The sequence below is a fragment of the Filicampus tigris genome, chromosome 11 (genome assembly GCF_054856515.1).
Source record: "Filicampus tigris isolate MCC_2025a chromosome 11, RoL_Ftig_1.0, whole genome shotgun sequence".
Taxonomy (NCBI): Eukaryota; Metazoa; Chordata; class Actinopteri; order Syngnathiformes; family Syngnathidae; genus Filicampus; species Filicampus tigris.
This window is the reverse complement of record NC_141227.1, coordinates 21,470,721-21,492,622: the sequence shown is the minus strand read 5'-3', so window position 1 is coordinate 21,492,622 and position 21,902 is coordinate 21,470,721. Positions and strand designations below refer to the sequence as shown.

At 43.2% G+C, this 21,902-nt stretch overlaps 2 protein-coding genes across 4 annotated transcripts; both read right to left on the bottom strand.

Moving 5' to 3' along the window:
• Nucleotides 1-1,337: 1,337 nt before the first annotated feature.
• ccar1 (cell division cycle and apoptosis regulator 1) lies at nucleotides 1,338-16,890 on the bottom strand. 3 transcript variants are annotated; one of them, XM_086045597.1, is made up of 26 exons: nucleotides 16,855-16,890; nucleotides 15,763-15,930; nucleotides 15,394-15,572; nucleotides 15,181-15,309; nucleotides 14,922-14,954; nucleotides 14,631-14,821; nucleotides 14,323-14,449; nucleotides 13,979-14,098; nucleotides 13,004-13,193; nucleotides 12,762-12,906; nucleotides 11,862-12,017; nucleotides 11,544-11,769; nucleotides 11,060-11,173; nucleotides 10,461-10,627; nucleotides 9,537-9,747; nucleotides 8,307-8,390; nucleotides 6,967-7,155; nucleotides 6,695-6,886; nucleotides 5,452-5,691; nucleotides 5,232-5,364; nucleotides 4,916-4,992; nucleotides 4,175-4,315; nucleotides 3,975-4,095; nucleotides 3,712-3,894; nucleotides 2,777-2,982; nucleotides 1,338-2,063 (listed from the first exon to the last, which is right to left on the bottom strand). In XM_086045597.1, the coding sequence occupies exons 2-26, from the start codon at nucleotides 15,878-15,880 to the stop codon at nucleotides 1,974-1,976; spliced, it is 3,762 nt and encodes a 1,253-aa protein (XP_085901723.1). In that variant the 5' UTR covers nucleotides 15,881-15,930; nucleotides 16,855-16,890; the 3' UTR covers nucleotides 1,338-1,973. The 3 variants fall into 3 exon arrangements, with proteins under 3 accessions (XP_085901723.1, XP_085901725.1, XP_085901724.1); XM_086045599.1 differs by having other exon boundaries at nucleotides 12,762-12,894; XM_086045598.1 differs by lacking the exon at nucleotides 16,855-16,890 and adding an exon at nucleotides 16,737-16,828.
• Nucleotides 16,891-17,746: 856 nt separating this feature from the next.
• On the bottom strand, nucleotides 17,747-21,385 carry LOC147140127 (NFU1 iron-sulfur cluster scaffold homolog, mitochondrial). The gene is made up of 8 exons (XM_086044981.1): nucleotides 21,285-21,385; nucleotides 20,789-20,877; nucleotides 20,553-20,688; nucleotides 20,346-20,412; nucleotides 20,123-20,234; nucleotides 19,986-20,049; nucleotides 18,549-18,723; nucleotides 17,747-18,287 (listed from the first exon to the last, which is right to left on the bottom strand). The coding sequence occupies exons 1-8, from the start codon at nucleotides 21,347-21,349 to the stop codon at nucleotides 18,219-18,221; spliced, it is 777 nt and encodes a 258-aa protein (XP_085901107.1). The 5' UTR covers nucleotides 21,350-21,385; the 3' UTR covers nucleotides 17,747-18,218.
• Nucleotides 21,386-21,902: the final 517 nt, after the last annotated feature.

Sequence of the window (21,902 nt, the reverse complement as noted above, 5' to 3'; positions counted from 1 at the left end):
CAATACCAATTTTTTCCAGACATATACTAGTGCAAGTATTCACTATTTGAGTACTTATCGATGCGAGTACCGATACCATTAGTACTTTTGATGTTAAAAAAAAAACAAAAAACAAAGAACTTTCTTTCTGACGCAGATGATTAGCAGATGCTTCAAACTGCCACAGTGTAGTGCCATCGTTAGAGAAAAATCTAAGATTCAAGTCTGTGATACAGTCAATCAAATTTAAGATTGCGCAGGTGCACCTAACATATTGGTTATTTATGGCAATGTATGTGTGAGAACACTTGTGAGAGCATAAATAGGAGACAAAAGGATCAAAAGAGAAAAAGATCTAAAAGACTAGCAGCGCCCACACCGCACTTCGCAACACAACATGATTAATATTCCTCATCCCAACCGTGTCTGGCCACACCCGTAATCTTGCTCTTCCAAGCATGAGGATAATATTCCTGATGGACGGTGTGAAATCGTGCCCAGAATGGCCCCAGATAGTGATTACATTTCCTGGCATGTTGCAGTTGAGTGCTTTACAATGTTATTAAAGGAAGTGCATTACTTCTCAAATGGCAAGCGCACGCAAGAATGAGCGCTATATCGACTTTGGGTATTCAGAGCCTTTGCAAGTGCTTGATTGGTTAAAAATGGATTCAGAAAGATTACAGTCCAGTATATAGGTGATGTCTGTTCAAAATATTGCCTGGAGAGCAAGTAAAGATGTCAATACAACAACCATCAGAACCTGGAAGAATTCCCTTAAAAGTCCCAATGGGAAAATACCATTGGAATTTCCATTAGACTTCTGAGTGGTACAAACCTTGTGACGGATTTTTTCAAAAGGGGAGTTTAAAAGGTAATGAACTCTTAAATCATAAAGTTAACAAAAGGGAGGCAGGCACTCACAATTGGGGGCTCACTGCAGTAGTAGAATTCCTTCCAGGAGCCGGTTTGATACCTCGTTGAAGTGCACATCATGCGAGGAATCAAGCCTGGGGCATTTTCAGCCACGGGTCACATTCTTAGCCACTCGATGCTCCGCGTTGAAAGCAAACCTGTCAAAAAATCTTGAAATAAAATATGTTAGAAAGAAGAGGCCACGGGCTTGTCATAAATGTAGCTACTTGCCTCCCTCTGCTGACGAGGAGTGGCATTACAAGACATTCTTATCACTGAGGACATTGTAATCACAAACTTCTTACTGACTTGCTTGGCTAAACAAAGACGATTTTTTTTTTTTTTATTACAACAGAATACACTACACACTTGTGGAGGAAGGACATGCGCATGGTGCGTTCGGGCCAAAAACACCTCAGATTAGTCAAATCAATACCAGGAAATACCCCAAAAAACGTTTGCGTTTATTCAACACGGTTTTCAACAGTGGATGGAGTCTTATTTACAAGACAAGTCAGCGCGACCCTCGTGGAATCCAAAGTTATCGTCATTTAAATATAGTTCATTAGGAATTCTCTTGCACATAAATAAGCATCGGCATTGCCTATTAGAAAAAAAAAAAAAAAAAAAACTATCACACAAACTGGCACAACAGATGGCAAGAAAAAAAAATGTTACAAAGTGAGCTCAATGACAAAGGATGGTGAAAAAATAAAAATATGTACACAGGTCATTAAAGGAACTAATTAATGACTAAACCCACAGGGGGAAATGAGACAAGGTCCAAACAATTAAAATTGCTTTTGTGAATATTTACAATGAGTGTTTTAAGTCAATTGTTATTACAGCAGTAGAGAACCTTTTTCCCCACCATGGGCGATGCAAAAAGTAGGGGGGGAAAAAAACAACAACATGTTTTCATGTCAACAATCAAACAGACTTGTGGGTTTGACATATATTGAAAGTTTTTGGGGGGCTTTTCCTATCGGTTGCTCTGAGGTTTTACTCGTTTTTAGCATTGCATGGCGGGCCACTCCTCCTTTTTTTGGCCCACAGGCGGCACGTTCCGCACTTCTGATTCAAGAGGTGGCTTGTTCGTCAGCGCCGTTCATTTGAAGCGACGCACTTTCCTCCTTGTCATTTCCATCTTGATCCTGGCGGGGGGGTGGCTGGGGAGTAACAAATGAGATTGCGTCCTGTTTTTTTTTTTGCACAAAATCAGTTGGGATACTCGCTACAGTGCGTCTTGTAATGCAGGGCAAAATACTTGGGTCGCTCCAACTAGAGTTTCACATCTTTGTTCAGTTACTCTGCGATTCGTATTTCAGGCAACATTCACATTTGACTCCGCTAAATTTTCAAAATGAAATGTATACTTCAAAACACTGCTACATTTCACTTAACCATATTTAGCATTGTAGGGCAGTGGTCTTCAATCCTGTTCCTGGAGGGCCGGTTTCCTGCATGTTTTCCATCCCTCCCTGTTGCAACAACATGACTCCCATGGTCAGGATTGTTATCCAGCTTCTGCAAACCTTGCCGATTATCTGATCATTCGAATCAGTTGGGTTGCGGCAGCGAGGGGTGGAAAACAACTGAGGGACCGGCCTTCGAGGGACAGGATCAAAGACCTCTGCTGAAATGGAAAATGATTGTCGGTTTACAAAATGCCTGGACTATGGAAGTACATCTTTCCAATTAGAGTTCGAATTCACTAAGTGACAAATTTTACTTTCAATTTTTTTTTTAACAATATTCACTTTCAAAACTGGAGTGAAAATACATTATTCTACATTGGTGACTTCTTCCATTTATTTTGTTTGGACAGGCTACTTGTACTTTTGTATTGCCTTCAAGTACTTTATACAAAACCGGCTACTACCTTTCGAATCACCGCCGTCAGCCCTTTGACCGTGTCTGTCAGAGTCTTGCAGGTCTTGGTGAACTGCTGGTGGTAGATGCTTTTCTGCTCCTCGGCGTCCTTCAGCATCTTCTCCGTTTGCCTCAGGCTGCTTTTCGTCTCATCCAGCTCCTTTGACAAGCACCGGTTGTCTTGTTCCAGTTGTGCTTTCACCTTGGCGTCTTCCTCTGGCATGAGTTGAAGAGGACATTGTGGATTAAAAAAAAAAAAAAAAGACTTTAATAGCTGGGTCTCTGCAGTGACAGCCACCCATCAAGTGTGAAAGTTAACAACCAAAATGTTTCGTTTTATGCCTATTTGTGAAAATGTGCCTGTGAGCAAGACCTTCTTGCTATTGTGAATTAATAACAGCATAGTATTACAGTAGTATTGAAAGAATTACAACGGTCCGACTCTGAACGAAAACGGATAAAATGCCAACAGTTGGCGTGCTACCATATGACTTGGACAAATCCTTATTGATCTCAGGATGCTAACTTTGTGGTTGTGTGCTATTGAGAAACACAGCTCAAATGCTAGCACGCTAGCAGTTGTCGTGCAAACATTTGGCGAGATAACTGACATTTTGACCAGCAGTAGTCACTCACGTTCTGCCACCTGGAAGCATCGTTGCCTCTATTGTTGACAAACAACCTCAAGGGGCCTACAAAAGTTAGCGGTGATGTCACAGTCAGTTGAATTACCAAGTAAAAGTAAGGCGATGTGCCGGTCCACCTATCACAGCAGTCACACAAACTAGAATGCTGAATGAGGTGGAGCGGGGCTTCAGTGTAGCAAAGCTCAAATTGAGGCAAACCATAGTCCGGCCGGAGGTCTGACAGAGAGTGTAGCTTGCGACACGTGAGACAAAAAAAAAAAAACATTCAAACGGGTGGAGTCAAGCCTCAGGTATTTACCCATCTTGGCGTCCTGCACCATGAGCTTGTGCTCGATCTCCTCGCGCGCCTTCTCGCTTTTCTCCAGCTTTTGCATCAGGCTGCCAATGTCCACCATGGCGCCGTTGTACACGATCAGATTACCGGACTCGCTGGTTTCTGACCGAGCACTCAACTTTGGGGCAGGGAGTAAATCTCTGTTGCCTGACGGGAAGGAAACACTTTTAATATTTCGCCTAAGATACTGTTAACTCTTGTGCGGTAAGCGTCGCGCGTTAGCTCACCTAAGAGATTCTCCGTTTGTGCTTCGGCGGGGGACAAATCGGGCTCATCGTTTGGCCTGTCTGTTAGTTTGCGGTAATAACACGACTCTCTCACTACAGGCTTGTTCAGCAGCTTCTTTATCTGAAAAAAAGGCAAGAGAGGCGTTAGAATGAGAGCCTCGAGTGTTTGCGGCGAGCATACAGAAATGTTTGCTGCTCACCTGAGCACGCGAAAGGTGCAGCCCAAGCGTGTACAAGATTTCCTCCAAGTCTTTCTCCAGCAGGTAGCCCCAGTGACTTTGGTCAAAGTAAACAAACGCCATCAGCAGCTCCTTGTTGTGCGTGGCCATCTGCTTCTTGTCCTGAGGGTAAAAAAAAAAAAAATACAAAACACTATAATTACAGTATTCTACTTTTACAGTTACAGTATTTTTTTTTTTTTTTTTTTTTTTTTAACTTAAAGTGGATACTAAGTAAAATATACACTACAGCGGTTACACTTAGCTTTAATGGGGATTTCAACCCAAACATATTTTTTTCAAAGGATATGTTCTATGCAGGCCCACTAGTTGAAACAAGGCAATATGATTAATAATAAGCAGCAATATCCATCCGTTTTTAGCCATCTCCGGGGGCGGCCATTTTGTCATTTCTGTCAACTGAAAACGACCAACCGCGGCTCACCTGTTTTTCTGAAGCTGAGCTATGATTGGTTCTTATCTGAGCCCTGAGGGCGTGCGGTGCCATTTTCAAATCGACAGAAGTGACAAAATGGCCGCCCCCATGGCTAAAAACGGGTAGATTTTGTTGCTTAACTCAAATTTCAGAAACACAATATTAAATCAGAATGCTGTGTTTAAACAAGTGGGCCTGTATAGAACATTCTTAAAAATATATGTTTGAGTTGACTTTCGCTTTAAATTGTGAAAATGTTGCATCCATTTCCTTTAATAGCAGCGTACCTTGTCCTTGAAATTCTTGTCTTTTGGCGATTTGCGATCATCTTTGCGATCTCTTCTCTCCTCTTCATCATCCTTGTCTAAAAGGCGGAAATTGAAATACCTTAAGTCAACACAAAAGTGAACATACTGAATGTGATGTCCGAATTTGAATGATTTCAGCAGAAAAAAGCCTCAGAGAAAGTGGAAATGGAATCCATCACAGTTTCAGAGTGGTGCATGATTTCTCATCATTGGCCACAAATTCAGTTCATGAGAGATTTTCAAATAATTGACGGCGTGCGGACACGAACAAAAAAAACAAAAAAAAACGCATCACCATCGTCGTCGTCATCTTCATCCGCGTCTTCGGCCTCCATGGGGTCGTACTCGTCCGCGTTGGCCGTGCTGCCGTCATCTTCGTTCTCGTCGTCGTCACGCGACTCTTCCTTCTTCGCAACTTTGTCGTCGCTCTGCCCGCGTACACAAATGGGAAGAGTGTTGTGAAAACAAATTTTTTAAAAAAGCCCTCATAAAAGTGCCAGGCAGGCGTGACTCACCTTCCTCCTCTCAATCTCGTCCTCCTCTCTCGATTTCTTCGCTGCCGGCTCGTCGCCATCTTCGTCTTTCTCCTTCTTTACCTCCCGCTTTTCCGGCTCCTTCTTCTCGGCTTCTTTTTTGACCTTCTTCTCCTTCTCCTTCTTCTCATCCTTGGCAGGGATAGCAGCGAGGGCTTTATAGATGCGGTAACCGAAATCTCTCTGCAGCATCTCGTTGAACAGCTCGGCGAAGAGGGAAACCTGGAGGGCAAACAAGGCGTCTCTATGAGTAATCCTCTATTCAGAGAGGAGGGAGAACAGCAAAAAGTAATTGACGCCCACCCAAAAAGGTTTCTAATTACCTATGGCCTGACTAAATGAAGCTCTGTAGCACCAGGATCAACGTTATAGTGTTGGAATTTTAATTAGTTATTTCGTTTTGACTTTTGTTTTTTTACATTTAGTTTTAATTAGTTTTTCGGGGTGGCTTTTAGTGTTTATTAGTTTTAGTTTTTTTTCCCCCAAAATATTTACCATATTTTCCAGACTATAAACTGCTACATTTTCCCTAGGTTTTGAACTATGCGGCTTATATAAAGGTGCGGCTATTCTGTGGATTCTGTCATTCCGGAGTGAAGGAGCGGCAACAGAAAAACACGTCACTTTTTACCTAGCGTTGCGTTTCGGGCTGAGTTAAATGACAGGAGCAGGTGAGCCTTTGCACACAATTGCGCTCATCTCCTAGGAGCGACGTCATTTGGTGACTTTTATTTTTATTTTTAAATTGGCTTCTGCTTGAGGATGTCGCTTCTGTGCGACAAAGGAGGACTACAACTCCCAGATGATTGATCGACCTTCCCTTCTTCCAGCTAGTTTTAGTTTTGTTTTTATTTCGTTGCGAAAAATTCAATTTCAATTTCAATTTTAGTTTTATTTTGTTAGTTCTAACAAAAATAACCTTGACCAGGATGTCAGCAGATGGCGCCAAAGCAATATTTTTATACAGTATTAAGACTTGCTTTGGCCCGAGACAAAACAGCTACCAGGCAAACGCCCAACCGCGAATATCGTCGAAGTCCTGTGAAAAACAATTACCGATATGTCCATTTTTTTTTGTAATTTTCTTGTGTGGTGTTTCCGCATTACAGACATCGCATTAACGTGAAAATGTACAATTTTTCAAAAATTGGACATAAAGTGTTTTTCACGGGACAGCGACGATATGCGAGGGTTCACAATGAAGACAACTGTTTGCAATTCTCACCTCAAACGAGGTCTCCTTGTTGTCCTCCAGCCTGTAGTCCAACAGTACACTGAGGGACATCACGCTGCAGTCAAACTTGCCGTTCTTTGCGGCCCAGTTGGGGTGAACGAGAATGGTGGGCTCATCTGGGAGGATGTAGCGCCGTTCCCGGCGTTGGCGCTCAAGCTCCTCTTGCCTCTTCCTTTCCTCCTCCTGGCACGGAAGGGATATGACGTTCCATCATCTCAAACTCAACTTCCTATCACAGTTAGCGGTGAAACGCCCTCGTGTACCTCTTTGTCCTCCTCGGTGCGGCACGGCTCTTCCTCCTCGGGGGGTTTGACTTCTGGCTTTTCGGGTTCCTTGGACTCTTCCAGCTGCTCCTCCACCTTCAGCTGCTTGGTGAGTCGGGCGATCAGCTGAGACTTTAAGCCCTTGGAGCTCAGAGCGCGACAGTCGAGCTCCTTGCGCAGGTCGTTCACCTGCAGGGCGGCGTTGGGGAAATCAAAGTCGCGAGTCACACGGCGGTATCAAAATGTGAGTTACAAGCAAGCTCAAGGTATGCCGCTGCTGCCGGAAAACAACTCTGGTACCAAATAAGGTGAGGTGATGTCTCAGTCCACCTGCTCCAGCAGTCACAAAAACAAGGATGCTGACTGAGGTTGAACTGTGATTTCATGTAGCAAAGCTCAAATTGAATCAGACCACGGTGCAGCTGGGGGTCTGACTCAGAGTGTAGCTTGCAGCTAAAAACTATCCGACCATGACCGCAAGTATTTACCCGTTAAGTCCTGCACTGTCAGCTTCTGTCCTCTAATATGTTGGGGTGTAAACTAGTTCAATCACTGTGCTTAACTTGTAATGAAATGTCACATTTGTAAATATGAATGAACGCACTACTCACGTTTTTTTTTTTTTATGAGTAGCGTAGAAGACAAGCAAATGTATAAAGCGCTGTTAAGCAGTAACGCAAAGTAATTCGTAAGTGATATATGTTGGATCGGCGTCGACTGAGGACCCACTGTACACCCCCGAGTGGAATTCGACATTTTTTCAGGATTCCTCCATCTTAAGATAGGTTCATTTCAAGACTTGAATTCCTTTAGAAATTGAATTAAGCACCGACTTTGCAAAGTCACCCATGTTGTTCAAAGTTGCCACAATACACAAACGACACGTGTGCGCTCTTAAGAATCCCAACTGAAACCACATGACTGTTTCGTTGGTTCTGCTATAGTGGTTCCGTGACGTTCCCATGAGAGTCATTCGGTAAATAATTTTTTAAAGAATGTAATGTTTATTTTTTTTTAGACTATTTACAATCATATAGTCCTACTTATGTGTTAGACATTTACATTTTAATCAAGGCTCGGTTTTTAGAATCATTGCATTTGAGGACTTTTTAAGGATCTGCTGGAACCCTGTAATTTAAACCCCCCCGTCTCTGAAGGAAAATATAAGATCTGCGAAGTACATTTCTGAGATTGTAACAGCTATAACTTCCACTATCAATTGCAAAAATTAACAACAAAAAAAGCCATGCAATAGTATAAAAATAAAAATCCCCCCTCTTAATGGGGGCAGTATTTACAATTCAACGAAATGAATGCCACCGAGTGCGCTTCAACGTTACCTTCATTGATTTCGGATCAAGTTTGGTCCAGTGAGTCGGGGTGCAGACGTCCTTGGATTCGTCACCATCCTTCTCCTCTTCCTCCTTGAGAAAAGGTCATTGAGTCAGAGAGAGAGCGAGGGAGAAAGAAGGGACAGGACAAAGTCAGCGCGTCGCTTGTGACCCTCGTAAGCTTTCAAGTTGATCCGTGCAAGATCACAAAATGTCCTCTCAAAAAAAAAAAAAAAAAAAAAAGCAACAACAAAAAACAAAAGTCTGGTTCTAGTGAGCTCGACTGTGCTTTAAGTCCACTGCTACTGAGGGGTACACAGGGAAGCTCTCTAGCTCTTTAACAACCAGCTGCCAATCAATCAATCTGCGGAACACAAAAAAAAAATAAAAGTATAAAAAAATTAAAAAATTGAATCAATGAGGTATAGCTGTACCATCAGGAGATCTGGTCTCCAAGAGTGAGGGTGGCCCTAACAACTACCAGCTTTGCCAATTATGGGGGATTTAAGGAACTACATGAGATGTTCATACAACTGCCCTGGAAGCGTCAAACTCTACATGTAGTCCAAATGAAAAAAATAGAAGCCAACAAGAAGAAAAAGACAAGGAACACTCAACTTGGGGATGGGGGGGGGATGGGATCTCTTGTTTCCCAATCAAATTGGTGTTGAGAAATCATATGAAAATAAGACATTTCTACAACAGACATTACCGACATGCAACTGACTCCACAGATTCCAGCAGTAATCCACTTCCGCATGCCAGCGTTAAAAAAACAACAAAACAAAACAAAAAAAAGCAAACAAGCCAACCGACTGGTTGAAATTTAGCAAATCATCTCAGATGAAGAGGACATTGTTTGGAATTGTCAGCAAAGAGCAGGAACAAATTAAAACCGTCGGCCCCCAGATTAGCAGCAAATTAGACAAGCTGGAAGCTGCTTTACCAGTTGCAAAAGGGGAGCGTACACAAACACAAGCTAGTCTCACTGCTTCCACTGTGTGTGTCTGCTGGATGTGGGGGAAGGTGCCAAGTGCTGATGGTGGCATGGAGGAGAAGAGGGAGGGGATAGGTGGAGGGGGAAACAGAGTGCGCCTAGGTGAGGTTGGCTGGAGTCGTAAACTCCGTGTACATGTGTTTTGGTGTGTGGCGTGAGGTGTTGTGTGTCTTATTTTTGTAATTCCTGTGCCTTCCTGTGAGAAGCGGAAATGAGAAGAAGAGGGATTAGCGGTTCAGTGCCTGTTCTCCATCCGCCTCCTTTCGCTCGGCCGACAGCTTCTCAGCCAGCTGCTCCCGGAGTCGCCGCGACAGCGCCTCCCACTCTGAGCGGGTAGGAAGACAATGCCAAACATCCGGAAGAAACAAAACCACTGTCTCCACATGAGCGGGGACTGTCCGCCCCTTGTGTGTCTCCTCCGGCCGGTGATAGCGAATCTCTGCAAAGCGATACCTGTCGCAAAGGAAGAGGGTGCATTGGAAAGAAACATTCTGGTCAGGGCAAAGCACAACAGGCAAGCCTGGCTAGGGCAAACCTCTTAGCTACCCCTGCCTTCACTTCCCTTCCCTTCCCTTCCCCCTTGGGAGTCATCAAAGGACCGTCTAAGTCATTCCAGTCACGCCCCCTCCCTCACACAAAACACACAGGAAGGGCCCGCCCGGTCTGCTGCTTTCCAACGGTTGTCACGGTGATGGGAGCCAGTTTGAGAAGGTTGACAAACATGACAGGATTATCACAACCTACATAGCCCCGCCCACCCCCACATTATCGAGCTCTTGCCTTTAACCTAGGATACTTTTGAATGTGCAAAACAAGAAAAGAACGTGAAAGCCGGATCAATAAATATGTCATATCTAAACAGAGAGAATAGAGGAAGACAAAAGAAAAACACAAAAGTGACAGCGGCGGCGTCGTCGTCGGGCTCCAGGCCGCTGCGTCCAGCCACAGTCCCGTGGGCTTGGTTTGTCACCACGGTGAAATGTGTGTGTGTCAATTTAGAGGGTGTGACAGAAAGAGAGAGCCAAGGCGACAACACACACGGGGCATTTCAACAACAGTAATTAATAAGCGGTTGTAAATGAACACCATGGAGCATGTTCGTATAATCCGTGAGTGTTTGAAAAAAAAAAAAAAAAAAAAAATACGCTTAAAAGGAGAGCTCTTACCACTGAGTGCACAGACTAAGATCTATGCCTGTGAGTGCCTTGCAACAGCGTATAGCTGTCTTTATGAGGACTGAGGGATCCTTCTCTGGCTCGGCTCCGTCCAGAGAGGGAGACCAGTGGCCACCGATGGCCATGGCCTCGTCTTTGCCTCTCATGCCCACTAAGAACTGAAGGTGAAAAAGTAGACAGGGTATAGGGGTGAGCCAAACACTGGAGGTGAGACAGATGAGTGACGAAAATCCATCAAATCCGTAGAACCACGTCACATAGGATCCCTTCTTCCTACTGCTTATCCGAACTGGCCGTGCTGATGTGGTAGGTTAGCTGTTTGGCAGTAGACGCAATGCACTCTCTTTTTTGTAGCGTGAAATGATCCCAAATGTTGGACTTTTTTTTTTTTTCTAGGCTCGGTGCCATTGTGCCAACTTATTTCTACACAGAGTGGTGCGCGTGTAACATTAGTTCGTGGGGAAAAATGATCACGGCAAAGTTTCGAGATAAAATATGCTACAACTTTTTTTCTTCCTTCTTTTTTTTAATAAATCGAATAAAGATAATGTCAGATGAGTTTATTCCACACTGAAAAGAGCGACGGGTACCTTGATGAGTCTTGCAGGATGCTGGAAGGAGTCCCTGACCTCCTGGGAATCTTCTGCGAGAGCACATGACTTGTGATATAACTCCTCTAAACTAGGATTAGCCAGAAGCATCACCTAGGAAACGAAAAAAAGAAAAGCTTGTTACTATGTACGATTACAATATCATGGAAAACAAAATTTCAGTAGATTCACATGAAATTAAGTAGAACTCATAACAGATTCACTACGGATGCAGTACATTTTTAAAATTACTACTAAGGTAAAGCCGTAAATCATCTCAAGAAATTTACCTAAATAAACAATACAAAGGATTTTTTTGTGTGGAGAATTTGTCGGGATTCGCCTTCTGCAAAGCATTTTCCCTTTTTTTTAAAACAAATTTTTCATGTCCTCAATTCCGTTTTTTTTTACTGAAATAAATTAACTATTGTACGATAAATCCCAATGCTTAAAATGTCAGGTGAGGGTTTTTTGTGAAGCCAACCTTAGCGCTGTACGTGTGGTTGGCGTCGGGCGGATCCAGCACTGCTGTATTTTTGACAAAAGGATCCACCTCCTTGTGCAATATGTGGAAGTTACACGCATTGCTGAACTGAAAGGGTCGCGTCAGGGGGAAACCGTCCACCCAGGTGAAGGCTGCGCCAAAAAAGTCGCTGGGAATATACAGACTCTGATAGCGCCGCCTCAGCTCCATCATGTCACAGCTTGAACTGGAATAGTGAGGGGAAAAAAAAAAGCACACATCTTGAGCGCAAACACCAAATTTCCTGCTGTGAACCAGTGCAAACAGTGTTCGACTCACGTGTCCAAACTGAACTTTGAAAACTGAACCGTGTAGCGCGGGGCCACCCTGCGAGGACGCCGCGGTGAGCGCTCTCGCCTTGGGGAGCGCTCTCGGGAGCGTTTGCGCACGGGCGAGCGCTCTCTCGACCGTCTGCGCTCGCGCTCTCTGTCTCGGCTAAAAACGTGAGAAGAGGAGATGCTTCAAAATAGTGACACAAGCGCCACCTGCTACCGTTTAATAGTCCTAGGCGCCGGGGCGCTTTCGGGTGGCAGAATGCAAGTGAAGATGGCTTATAGGGGAAGTCAATGCAAACATACACAAACATAAACAACACTTTTTTTCAGAAATATGTTCTATGCAGGCCCACTAGTTGAAACAAGGCATTCTGATAAATATTGCATTTGGGGATTATGAGTTTAGCGACAAAATCCACCCATTTTTAGCCATCTCAGGGGGGCAGCCATTTTGTCACGTCTGTCGACTGAAAATATCACAATCCCAGCTCACCTGTTTCTCTTAATCTGAACCAAGATCGTTTGTAAAAAGGAGCCTTGAGCAACTGGGATGCCATTTTCAGTCGACAGAGGTAACAAAATGGCCGCCGCGTGAGATGGCTAAAAATGGGTGGATTTTGCTACTTAACTCATATTCCACAAACGCAATATTCATCAGAATGCCGTGTTCCAACTCGTGGGCCTGCATAGAACATATTCTTGAAAAAAATATGATTAGGTTGACTTCCTGTTTAAATTTTTTTTAAAAAAAAAGCCATTTTCCCTATTCCTGTTTTCTCAAATGCTCTGTCAAATGACATGAAAGGGTTCGTTTTCGAGCAAAAAGCTCCGTCTTCTGCCACCAGGAAGTACGGGTGACGTCGTGGTGACCACGTCTATAAACGGTTTGATTAACCGCAATGACCTGCGATCCTCTTTGCTGCGGAGGATGAGCTCCGGAGGGCGGTCGTTGCGAGGAGGGAAGCGTGGAGGAGGCTCAATCCGTCTCACAGGCTGCGGCTGTGGCATGAGTCTCACCGGGGGCTGAAGAAGACCCCCTGGAAACACATCTAGACAACAATGTCATACTGGCTTCGGCAGCTCGGAGCACAAATTTGGTTCCTTTTCATTCAGAGCTCAGCCTAGACCGGCGGGACTTTGTTTTACCTTTGGGAGGCGGCTGCGGCAGCAGAGGCTGGGGCGGGTTTTGGAGGAGAGGGCCAAGCGAGGCGGCAGACAGCTGGGCCTGCAGCAACGAAGGAGGAGGAGCCGGGGGAGGAACACTGAATGTGGTCGGAGGAGGTAGCGACTGAAGGATGGGGGGAGCCTTCATCATGTTGGGAGGCGGAGGATGGCTCTTGGGGGAGAAAAAAGAGAAGAGAGGAAAAACAGAGATTAATACATGTCAATTGATGGAAACTAATGAATGTCTTGAGAATTTCAAAGAAATTGTGTTGAAATCAGAACACAACTTCACACTGTTATAAAGGCACTGACTCGGTCTTATATCTACCTTAAGTGGAAGTCAATCCAAACATTTTTTTTCAGGAATATGTTCTAAAAAAAGACCACTAGTTGAAACAATGCATTCTGATAAATATTTCGTTTGTGGAATAAAAATTAATCCAACCCTCTTTAGCCATCTCTGGGGGCGGCCATTTTGTCACTTCTATCGACAGAAAATGATATCACAACTGCAAGAGAAGTGACAAAATGGCCGCCCCCAGAGATGGCTAAAAAGGGGTGGATTTGCCGCTTAACTCATTCCACAAACGCAATATTAATCAGAATGCCGTGTTTCAACTAGTGGGCCTGCTGGGAACATATTCTTGACAAAAATGTGTTTGGGTTGATTTCCCTCATTAAATATGAGATGGAACATCTGAAAGGAAACGTAGGTTATTCAAATAGACACAAAAATTGTATGGTATCTAGATTAAAGCAGCACCAAGCAAAAACACGCAGTCAAGAGTCCATGATAAGGCGCTATAAAGAAATTTCGGGTGGAACTGGCAACGCAAATACTGTTGAGAAGAGATGTGTGATTATGGAAGTTGAAAATGGAAGCAAGTAATCGAGCGAGCAGAAGAAAAGTGTCTCCAGGATGCCAGAAAGTGTGTGATTTAAGGTCTATGTGGTTACATTTTGTCTGACGTCCGCTGCGGGGTGCATGTCAGAGTAGCGCAGCTGTATCCCTGGCTCATTGTAAAGACTGCCCAGCTGTGGGGAAGCTTGAGGTAAAGGCTGAGGCTGCTGCTGATGCTGGGGAGGGATTGAGAACACAACAGTTAATCGGCAGCAGAAACAGGATTTTTTTTTTTTTTTTTTTTTTTTTTTAATCTGGGGAGAAAAGGATTAAAAGCATGTTAAGGCTTGAAGGGTTCAACTCTCATACGGTGGAATTCGTTCAGCCCAGAGACTGAAAGGAAGGCGTCTTCAAACAATTCTAACGATCATCTGCGGGTAGAAACCGTGAATGCTCTCACCGACTGGTTTGCGAGCTGGGGTAAAGTCTGGATGCGCTGGGCGTTCCACTTGAAGGGCAGGTTGGCGTTGTACACGGCCTCCACCAGCACCCTGTCGCCCACTTGCGGGGTCTTCCCTTTTACAGCGCTGGAAGAGGACAAATGACAACGGAAATTATCTACTTAAACCGATTTTCCCTGTTCCTCTGTGCTTTGAATCAAAATTCATGACCCTACCAAAAAAAAAAAAAAAACAAGCTTGACGCAAGAAGACTTTGCCTCTCTTTTGAGAACTATTAGCGACAGGATCTGCGTGTGCTCTCATTAACCTGAGCTGAAAGAAGACGTCTTCGTCCACGAAGCCAAACGTGTCGTGCAGCTTGTTGACGACGCCGGTGAAGACGCGCTGCTTCTGCGGCTGCTGCTGGTGGCTGGAGCGCGGCGTCGGGTACGAGACGGTGATCTGGGCCGTCTGCTGGGGATTGGACAGGCTCAGGCTCGTGGGCAGAGCCACTGGCGGCTAGCGAGGAGAAGCGGTTAGATTATTTCTTGGAACTACAGGCACAACCAAATGACTATTAGAGATGATTCTCATTGCACTGCAGATTATTGCATGTTACCTGTGACAGCAGTGCCGGTTGAGGCTGTGGAAGCTGGGACAAGAAGCAAAACATGGAGTTAGCATTTAACAGTAATTAGGGATGAGTACAATTATTATTATTCAAACGGCACCACAAAATGGCAAACTCACTATATATTGGCGAGGGAGTGCTTTAGAAAAACATTCCTAGGCCTGACGCAATTTGAGTGCGCCACTTGTACTTGTTAATGAAATTGTCCCTTCAGTATGTTAAGTGTGACACAAAGAGCATTTTTGACCTGATGAGGCACACTGTACAACGGCTGTTGCGGCGGTTGCTGTGGGGGAGGCTGCTGCTGCTGCTGCTGCTGTTGCTGTTGTTGCTGCTGCTGCTGCTGATATTGCTGGAGGGCCGAATTGATCTGCGACTGCAGACACATGTGTGCAGCTGATAAGACGCTAGTGTGCTGTTTGATACACGTCTGCTACTTGCTTCTTGTGCCCTGACCGACCTGCTGCAGTGCGGCGGCGGCGGCGGCGGCGGCGGCCTGCTGCTGCAAGGCGGCCGTCTGCTGAGACAGCTGATAGGTGGCGGCCGATTGGTTCCCGAGAGAGGCGGCGGCCAAGGCCGACTGCTGGGAGTAGACGGCGGGGGAGGCTCCCAAGAGGGAAGGCTGCTGCACGCCGAGAGCTGCGGGAAGGCGGAACCCAAAGAAAACTTGATGGGGCTCTTCGGATAGAGTCAAAGCAGTGACAAATGCCACTGGTGTTTTTGGCATATAATAATTCACTCTTCAACAGTCATTGCCTTTTCAACTTGGACTTTTCACACTTATTTTTTGAGGTACCAGTGGCAAAGAATTCAGGTTTACTATACTCACAGTGCAAGTTGATGTCAAGAGACTGGGCCGTGTGGGCCGTGTGGCCCGGCTGGGACACGGCCGTGGCGGCAAACTGAGTCGCCCAGGGCGGATTTTTCTGTCCCCCAAACTGGGCCATAACTCACTCGGATGAAAGCTTGTCTCCACTTGCCAGCTTGTTGCTTACACCTAAAAAATAAATAAAAGTACATCAACAAAAATGCAATGTATGAAAACTAGCGCCATCACGGGACTGCTTGAAAAGTGAACGCAACTAAGTATCATAACTACTCACTGTCCTGTTTATTTTTAGAGGCAGTCAAGCACACACTGCTTGCAATAATGGTGAGCTGCACACTTTCAGGCAGAAAGCAAACAACTAGCCTTAACACCGTGAGCACGCGGGTCAAGGGCAACTTCACAATGCGCGTGCGACACAATTTTACCTTTAATTTGACATAAAACGTAAAATGAATTGAACGTGAATCACTTAACACAGGCTTTGAAACGCTTTAATGTAACATTCGTTCCTCTCGCGAAACGACAAACAAGTGGGGAATAAACGTTACTTTTCCTCAATTTGCTGGCGGGTTACCATTTGGGCATCTTACACTAGCTATTTAAATCGCACCTGCTAACACAGCAAATCCCGAAAGCTATCAGGCTACACTTGCCACTTTGAAGTGGCAAATAAATTGCATCAATTAAATGCTGTCAATACAGAAATGAATTCGTATGCTGAAATCTCCGCGGTTGCATGACCGAAGTGTGTCTCGTTCCAACTCTATTTAAAGTTCAGAAACGCTATTATTTAGACACGAACGTTACACGGACCGCGAGGAATCAATAAGCATTAGCACTAGCACTAGCTTCGTGGCTGGAGTAGCCTCGTGCAGGATTTGTTATGGAGGCCTCGGCTAACGTTTTGCTGACACTAGCAGCTGACTCGTTGTCACTCGTGTTTAACACACGCAGCGTAACCAGTGGTAACACACCTGATTGCAAAACAAGTCTTTTCGGCATCTAGCGATAACCAACGAGAGCAAATAATTAAAGGTTATGTTTGCGGGGTTTTTTTTGTTTTTTTACGAGTATCATCGCAGCTTGACTTACCGCTGTCCACTGCATCCGGTCGTCGGAGTGGAGACGGGAACTGCGCAAGTGCGCATGCGCGTAATTAAGAGCTGATATTTTTTTTAATGAGAAAAATAGCACTATATTACCATACTACATACCTTTTACTTTATAAAACATTCAGTAATTACATAATTAAACAGAATTTAACAATTTAAATTTAGTTTTTGGCACACATCATCAATTGAATGGCGATTCTGCTGCTGCCCGTCTTGGCCACGTGGGGGCAGTACTGTATATGGAGCCTTGTACAGTCGGCTCCCCAATTACTCGTAGTTCGTCAACCGCGCATTCACTTATTCGCGTTTTTTTTTTTTGGGGGTGGGGGGGGGGGGGGGGGGGGTTGGGGTGGAGCCAAACATTGGAATTTTCTCAGCATTTTTAACAAATATATTTCGGGTGGGAAAAATCTATACATTTCAGTGTATGTGGACTTTTATAATTCACAGGACAGGGTTACACTGTTTTCTGAATAGGTTAGAATGGGTTAGAATCCCAGAGCGAATAAAAATGCTCCATATAAACACCTCAGTTGGAACAGGCCGAAACGGAATGACATTTCATTCTGTTTTACAGCGGTGTCTCGGGCCAGCCCATGAATAGCATTTTTTTTAAAACTATTTACTTAATAAGCACGAATAAGCGTTTCCATGAAAAACAGGTATTGGCTAGTCTAGATGGCTCAGCTTCTCGCAGAAGATAAAGAATGTATGACAGTACTGTACTGTTATACTGAATGTCTAAATGAGTCGCTGCATCGTTTGTGCCACCGCGACTTCATTTCATTAAATTATCATGCTTTATAATTGAGGGATACAATTAATGGGGGGAGTCAGATGGCTCTAGCAATGCATATAATTGTGAGTCAGTGTCTAGTACTAGTTTGTGAACTTTATTGTGATGCAGTGGACACAACAAATTACAATACAATTGCTTGTGTTCTTTTTAGTTTGGATACTCCTACTTCACTTTAATCTATGAGGTCCCAATAGATCACATGTTTAAATATATAAAGCAGGACTTACATCATCGTCGTTCTGCATTACACTTCTGTGCAAAACCTTCCAAAAATACAGTATTCATACAGCAAAAATAAATACAACACAACATTATAGGCGCAACTTGACAAAATTGGCCATTTTTTGTGGATAAAATATGCAAAGGGTGTATTTTCACAGCACATTAGCCTCCTTAATGTCATGACATTTCTGTGAAGAAAAGTGAAAACAATTATTTTAACTCTAATTAGCAGGCACAGATAAATGCACGCCAACAGTGCTTCTTAGTTTCTCTCCTCCTTTTTCTTGATGATCAATTAGTACATTTGTCGATCAACTTTATGATCACTCTTGTAATTTGCGTTCCAGCTCGGAGAAAACCTTTGTGTTGACTTCGTCCACTTCATCTTCCACCTGCATGGGAATTAAAGACCCAGTAGAGTTTAAAATAGTGCTTGTACTTGATCTTCATATCGCGGATTTCACATATGAACATTGTACGCCGCTAAACTAAACATAAAATATAAGAATTACACATTGTGTTTATCAAATAACACCATAACTTTGATTTACAGTCTGCTAGATTAATGCTAAGACATAATGGGAAAGTCACTAGAAAAGGCTAACCAATAGCATCCTTGTTATAAGCAATAAATAATTGAACACAACAGTCACCTGCTCCACCGCCTTAACTTCAGGAATGTAGAACTGCATCATGTTCTGAATGCCGTTCTTGAGGGTCACCGTGGAGCTGGGGCATCCCGTGCAGGAGCCCACCAGCTTCAGCTGCACAGTGCCGTCCACGAAGCCCTTGAAGACAACGTCGCCACCGTCCTCCTGAACTGTCGGCCTGCGCGGATCAGAGGGGAAATACAGACATATGAGTCCTGTAATAGTTAATGCATTAATTGATTCCCCCCCGTAGTACCAATTAAAATGTATTTATTTGTTTATCTCATTAAGTCATGGGAAACAAAATAGGACCTTACATGTTTCGTATCAGACCGGTGAAGTGGTCCACTTTTATGAGTACTATCCAGATGTACAGTATCAGCACCAGTGTTTGTATCAGTGCATCCCAAATTCTATTAGTTACAGATAATACAAATGAAAAATGAGGCTTCCACATTTTAACTTTTTTTTTTGGCCAAGTGTAAGAATAATAATGTATATCATGATTCATGTGTTAGATTTTGCATGATTAGGCTTGTTAGCTTTATTAGCTTGTGGGTTTGGCTTTAGCTTTTTCCATATCTAGGCCCAACTTGCTTGGTGTGCTTTGCTTCCACCTATGTATGATAATGGCTCACGCATGCATAGACAAAACAAGTTCAAAGTGTTCCAGCTGCTTTCGCTACTCTTTCCCTTAGAGCTGGAACACCTTTGTAATCAAGGACTCCTAAGAAAATAAAAGGGAGGAGGCGCACGAGCCGGGCAGAGGGTTTAAAGAACTGTAATAGTACACTTCCCTGCGCTCTCCTTGCAAGTAAAAAAGACAATATCGTGTCGAGTGTCTTCTCTCCTCGTTGTGTGCGTTGTTTACTAATGTCTCACTTGGTGTGAACCTGACACCAAGCCTATCAGTTTAAAAAGTAAATAAAAAATGTTACCCATGAGGAAAAAACTTTGCCCACCCCACATCAACGCACTGTTTCTTTTTTCTTTGGCTTTTTCCGCAACGCCACCACAGAAGTGTACTAGTCACGACAAAAAGGAAAACCTTTATTGAAAACCGCAGCGTTAATAACGAACTTGCATAAGAAATGGGCGTGTGGCTGCTCATTTCAATACGAGCATTGCCATTCAATCTACCACCAAACTTTACGAAGTCCAACAGTATATCAATACACCACTAGGTGTCAGTACAGCGCTACAGACATTTTCACACTCTCCTCAAATGGCTAGTTTTAGTTTTGGCTTCATTTTAGTGTTTCACTTCTCGTCAGACTTGGAGCGAATGAACTCAATTTTAATTATTTACAGTGGGAGGGGGAATGCTTGAAAATTAATTATAACAACTTGGAAGTTAGCAAATTTATTCTGATCCACTCGCATACGTTTGAAAAAAAAAAATAAAAAATTATAATATATAATCTCCTCATCTCTTATTACCTGATTCTGGTGTCAAGAAGCTCCTTGATCATCAACACCACTTCGTCATCATCTTCAGAGACACCTGCATGGAACAAAGATTACATATGAATAATTTCTTTAGCTAGCTCCTCACTAATCAGTTCTCTTATACTCACTACTTTCTGCATGCACGTCTCCTGTTGTGATGGGGTCGCCACTCTCAAAGAATTTGGCCATGGCCTCCAGGGCATTGCGCTTGATGTCCGTCCACTCCAAGTCTTCGTCTATCTATTGAGAACGCCACAAGGTTATTGAAGTTCTCAATACATTGGGGCCTGAGATATGGGTTTAATACGTTTAAAATGTCCCACATGCATGGCAAACTGATGCAATCCTTACTTTAGTTACGGTGATGAAGTCCGGGCCAAAGAATACACTTTTTACTCCCTCGATTTCAAAGAGGTCTCTGTACAAGACGTGGATGTTGTTAGTTTATTTTTTGCTCCAATGTGATTAATTCAGAGATGGCACAACAAAAGCAAGATTCTGTCAGGTTCGGTGAGTATGAAACAGTAATATGTTAGAAAAAGGAGACATAATCCGAACCTTGCTAAAGATGAACACTCCGTTGAGCTATGAGAAGGAAAATCCAGTGTCCCACTTCCTAAAACAGGTTTATCTGGGAGAAACTTCAAGCTTCTCGGGTTTGGGGTGTCTTCAGTGTGGATGGAAACCTGACGAACTAAATAACGAAAAAAAAGCAAGAGGAGGGTCAAAGTTAAGTTTAAGGTGAGGAAAATGGCCGCCGGTGGTCAAGGGGGGGTCAAATAATAGATTCTCACTTGGGACGTGTGTGCTTCTGGTTGAGGGTTCAGAAGGGACTCTCCTGTGAAAGTGGGTATGGTATGAAATTCCAGTCTTCTCTGGAAAACTTAAAGCAAAGGATAAATGCTCATTAATATACACAAAGGGCTCAAGCCGTGTCATATGTTTTGCTAGGCATTGTTAGCGGTTAGCTTACGTATGCAATTTAAGATTGATCGGTGCCAATGTAATTATAATTCAACCCTGAACGGTTATAGCAATACACTCAAAGAAGCCACCGGCGTTATTATAATGACTAGCTAAAATAATTGATGACTATCGACACAAAGTAAAAACGAAACGTTTCAATTACAAAAGCTGTTTCCTTGAAGCAGTTCGCTAATGAGTTAGCTTGCTATGCTCGTTAGTGCAAGTAACGACACATCTAATTTGACACATTTATCACGCCGGGAGCATAACAATGTTAATAAAAATGATACTTTGTAGTAGTAGTAGGTACTAGGAAGGTCAAACCGAATAAAAGTGGTTTTCGCTGTCCGTAGCAATGGGCACAAAGCCCATCTCGTGTGCGCCGCCATCTTAACTGTTTTGAAAAATAACGATGGTGACGTCACTATTTAATGACGTCGTTTTACCATAACATTAAAAGATTCGCGCCTAATTTTATTTTTATTTTTAATCAACCATGATTATGTTATGTTTGTGTTTAAATGCTAAATCAGATTTTTTTTGTTCTTTATCTTTAATTGAATATGTTAAATAAACTTGACGACAGATTTGCGCCTAATATTTTTTTAAACCAACTAGCATTGTTATTTATGTTTGTATGTAAATGCTAAATTTGATTTTTTTTTTGTTCTTTATTGTAAACTGAATATCTTAAATTAAGTTATTGAAAGATAAATAAACAAACAAATAGACTAACTAACTGACTAATTGACTGACTAAATACTGTATTTTTATTTTAAAAGAATATTTCTATATCTGTTATTTCTTTATTTTTATTTTTTTTATAATTTAGGTTTGCGTTTTATTTACCTATCACATTTTGTTTCAGCAGCGGGGGGTTTTTCCAGACCATGTAAAGTGATCTCAGTGATTTGTTTCTAAATACATCAAATATGTTTGAAG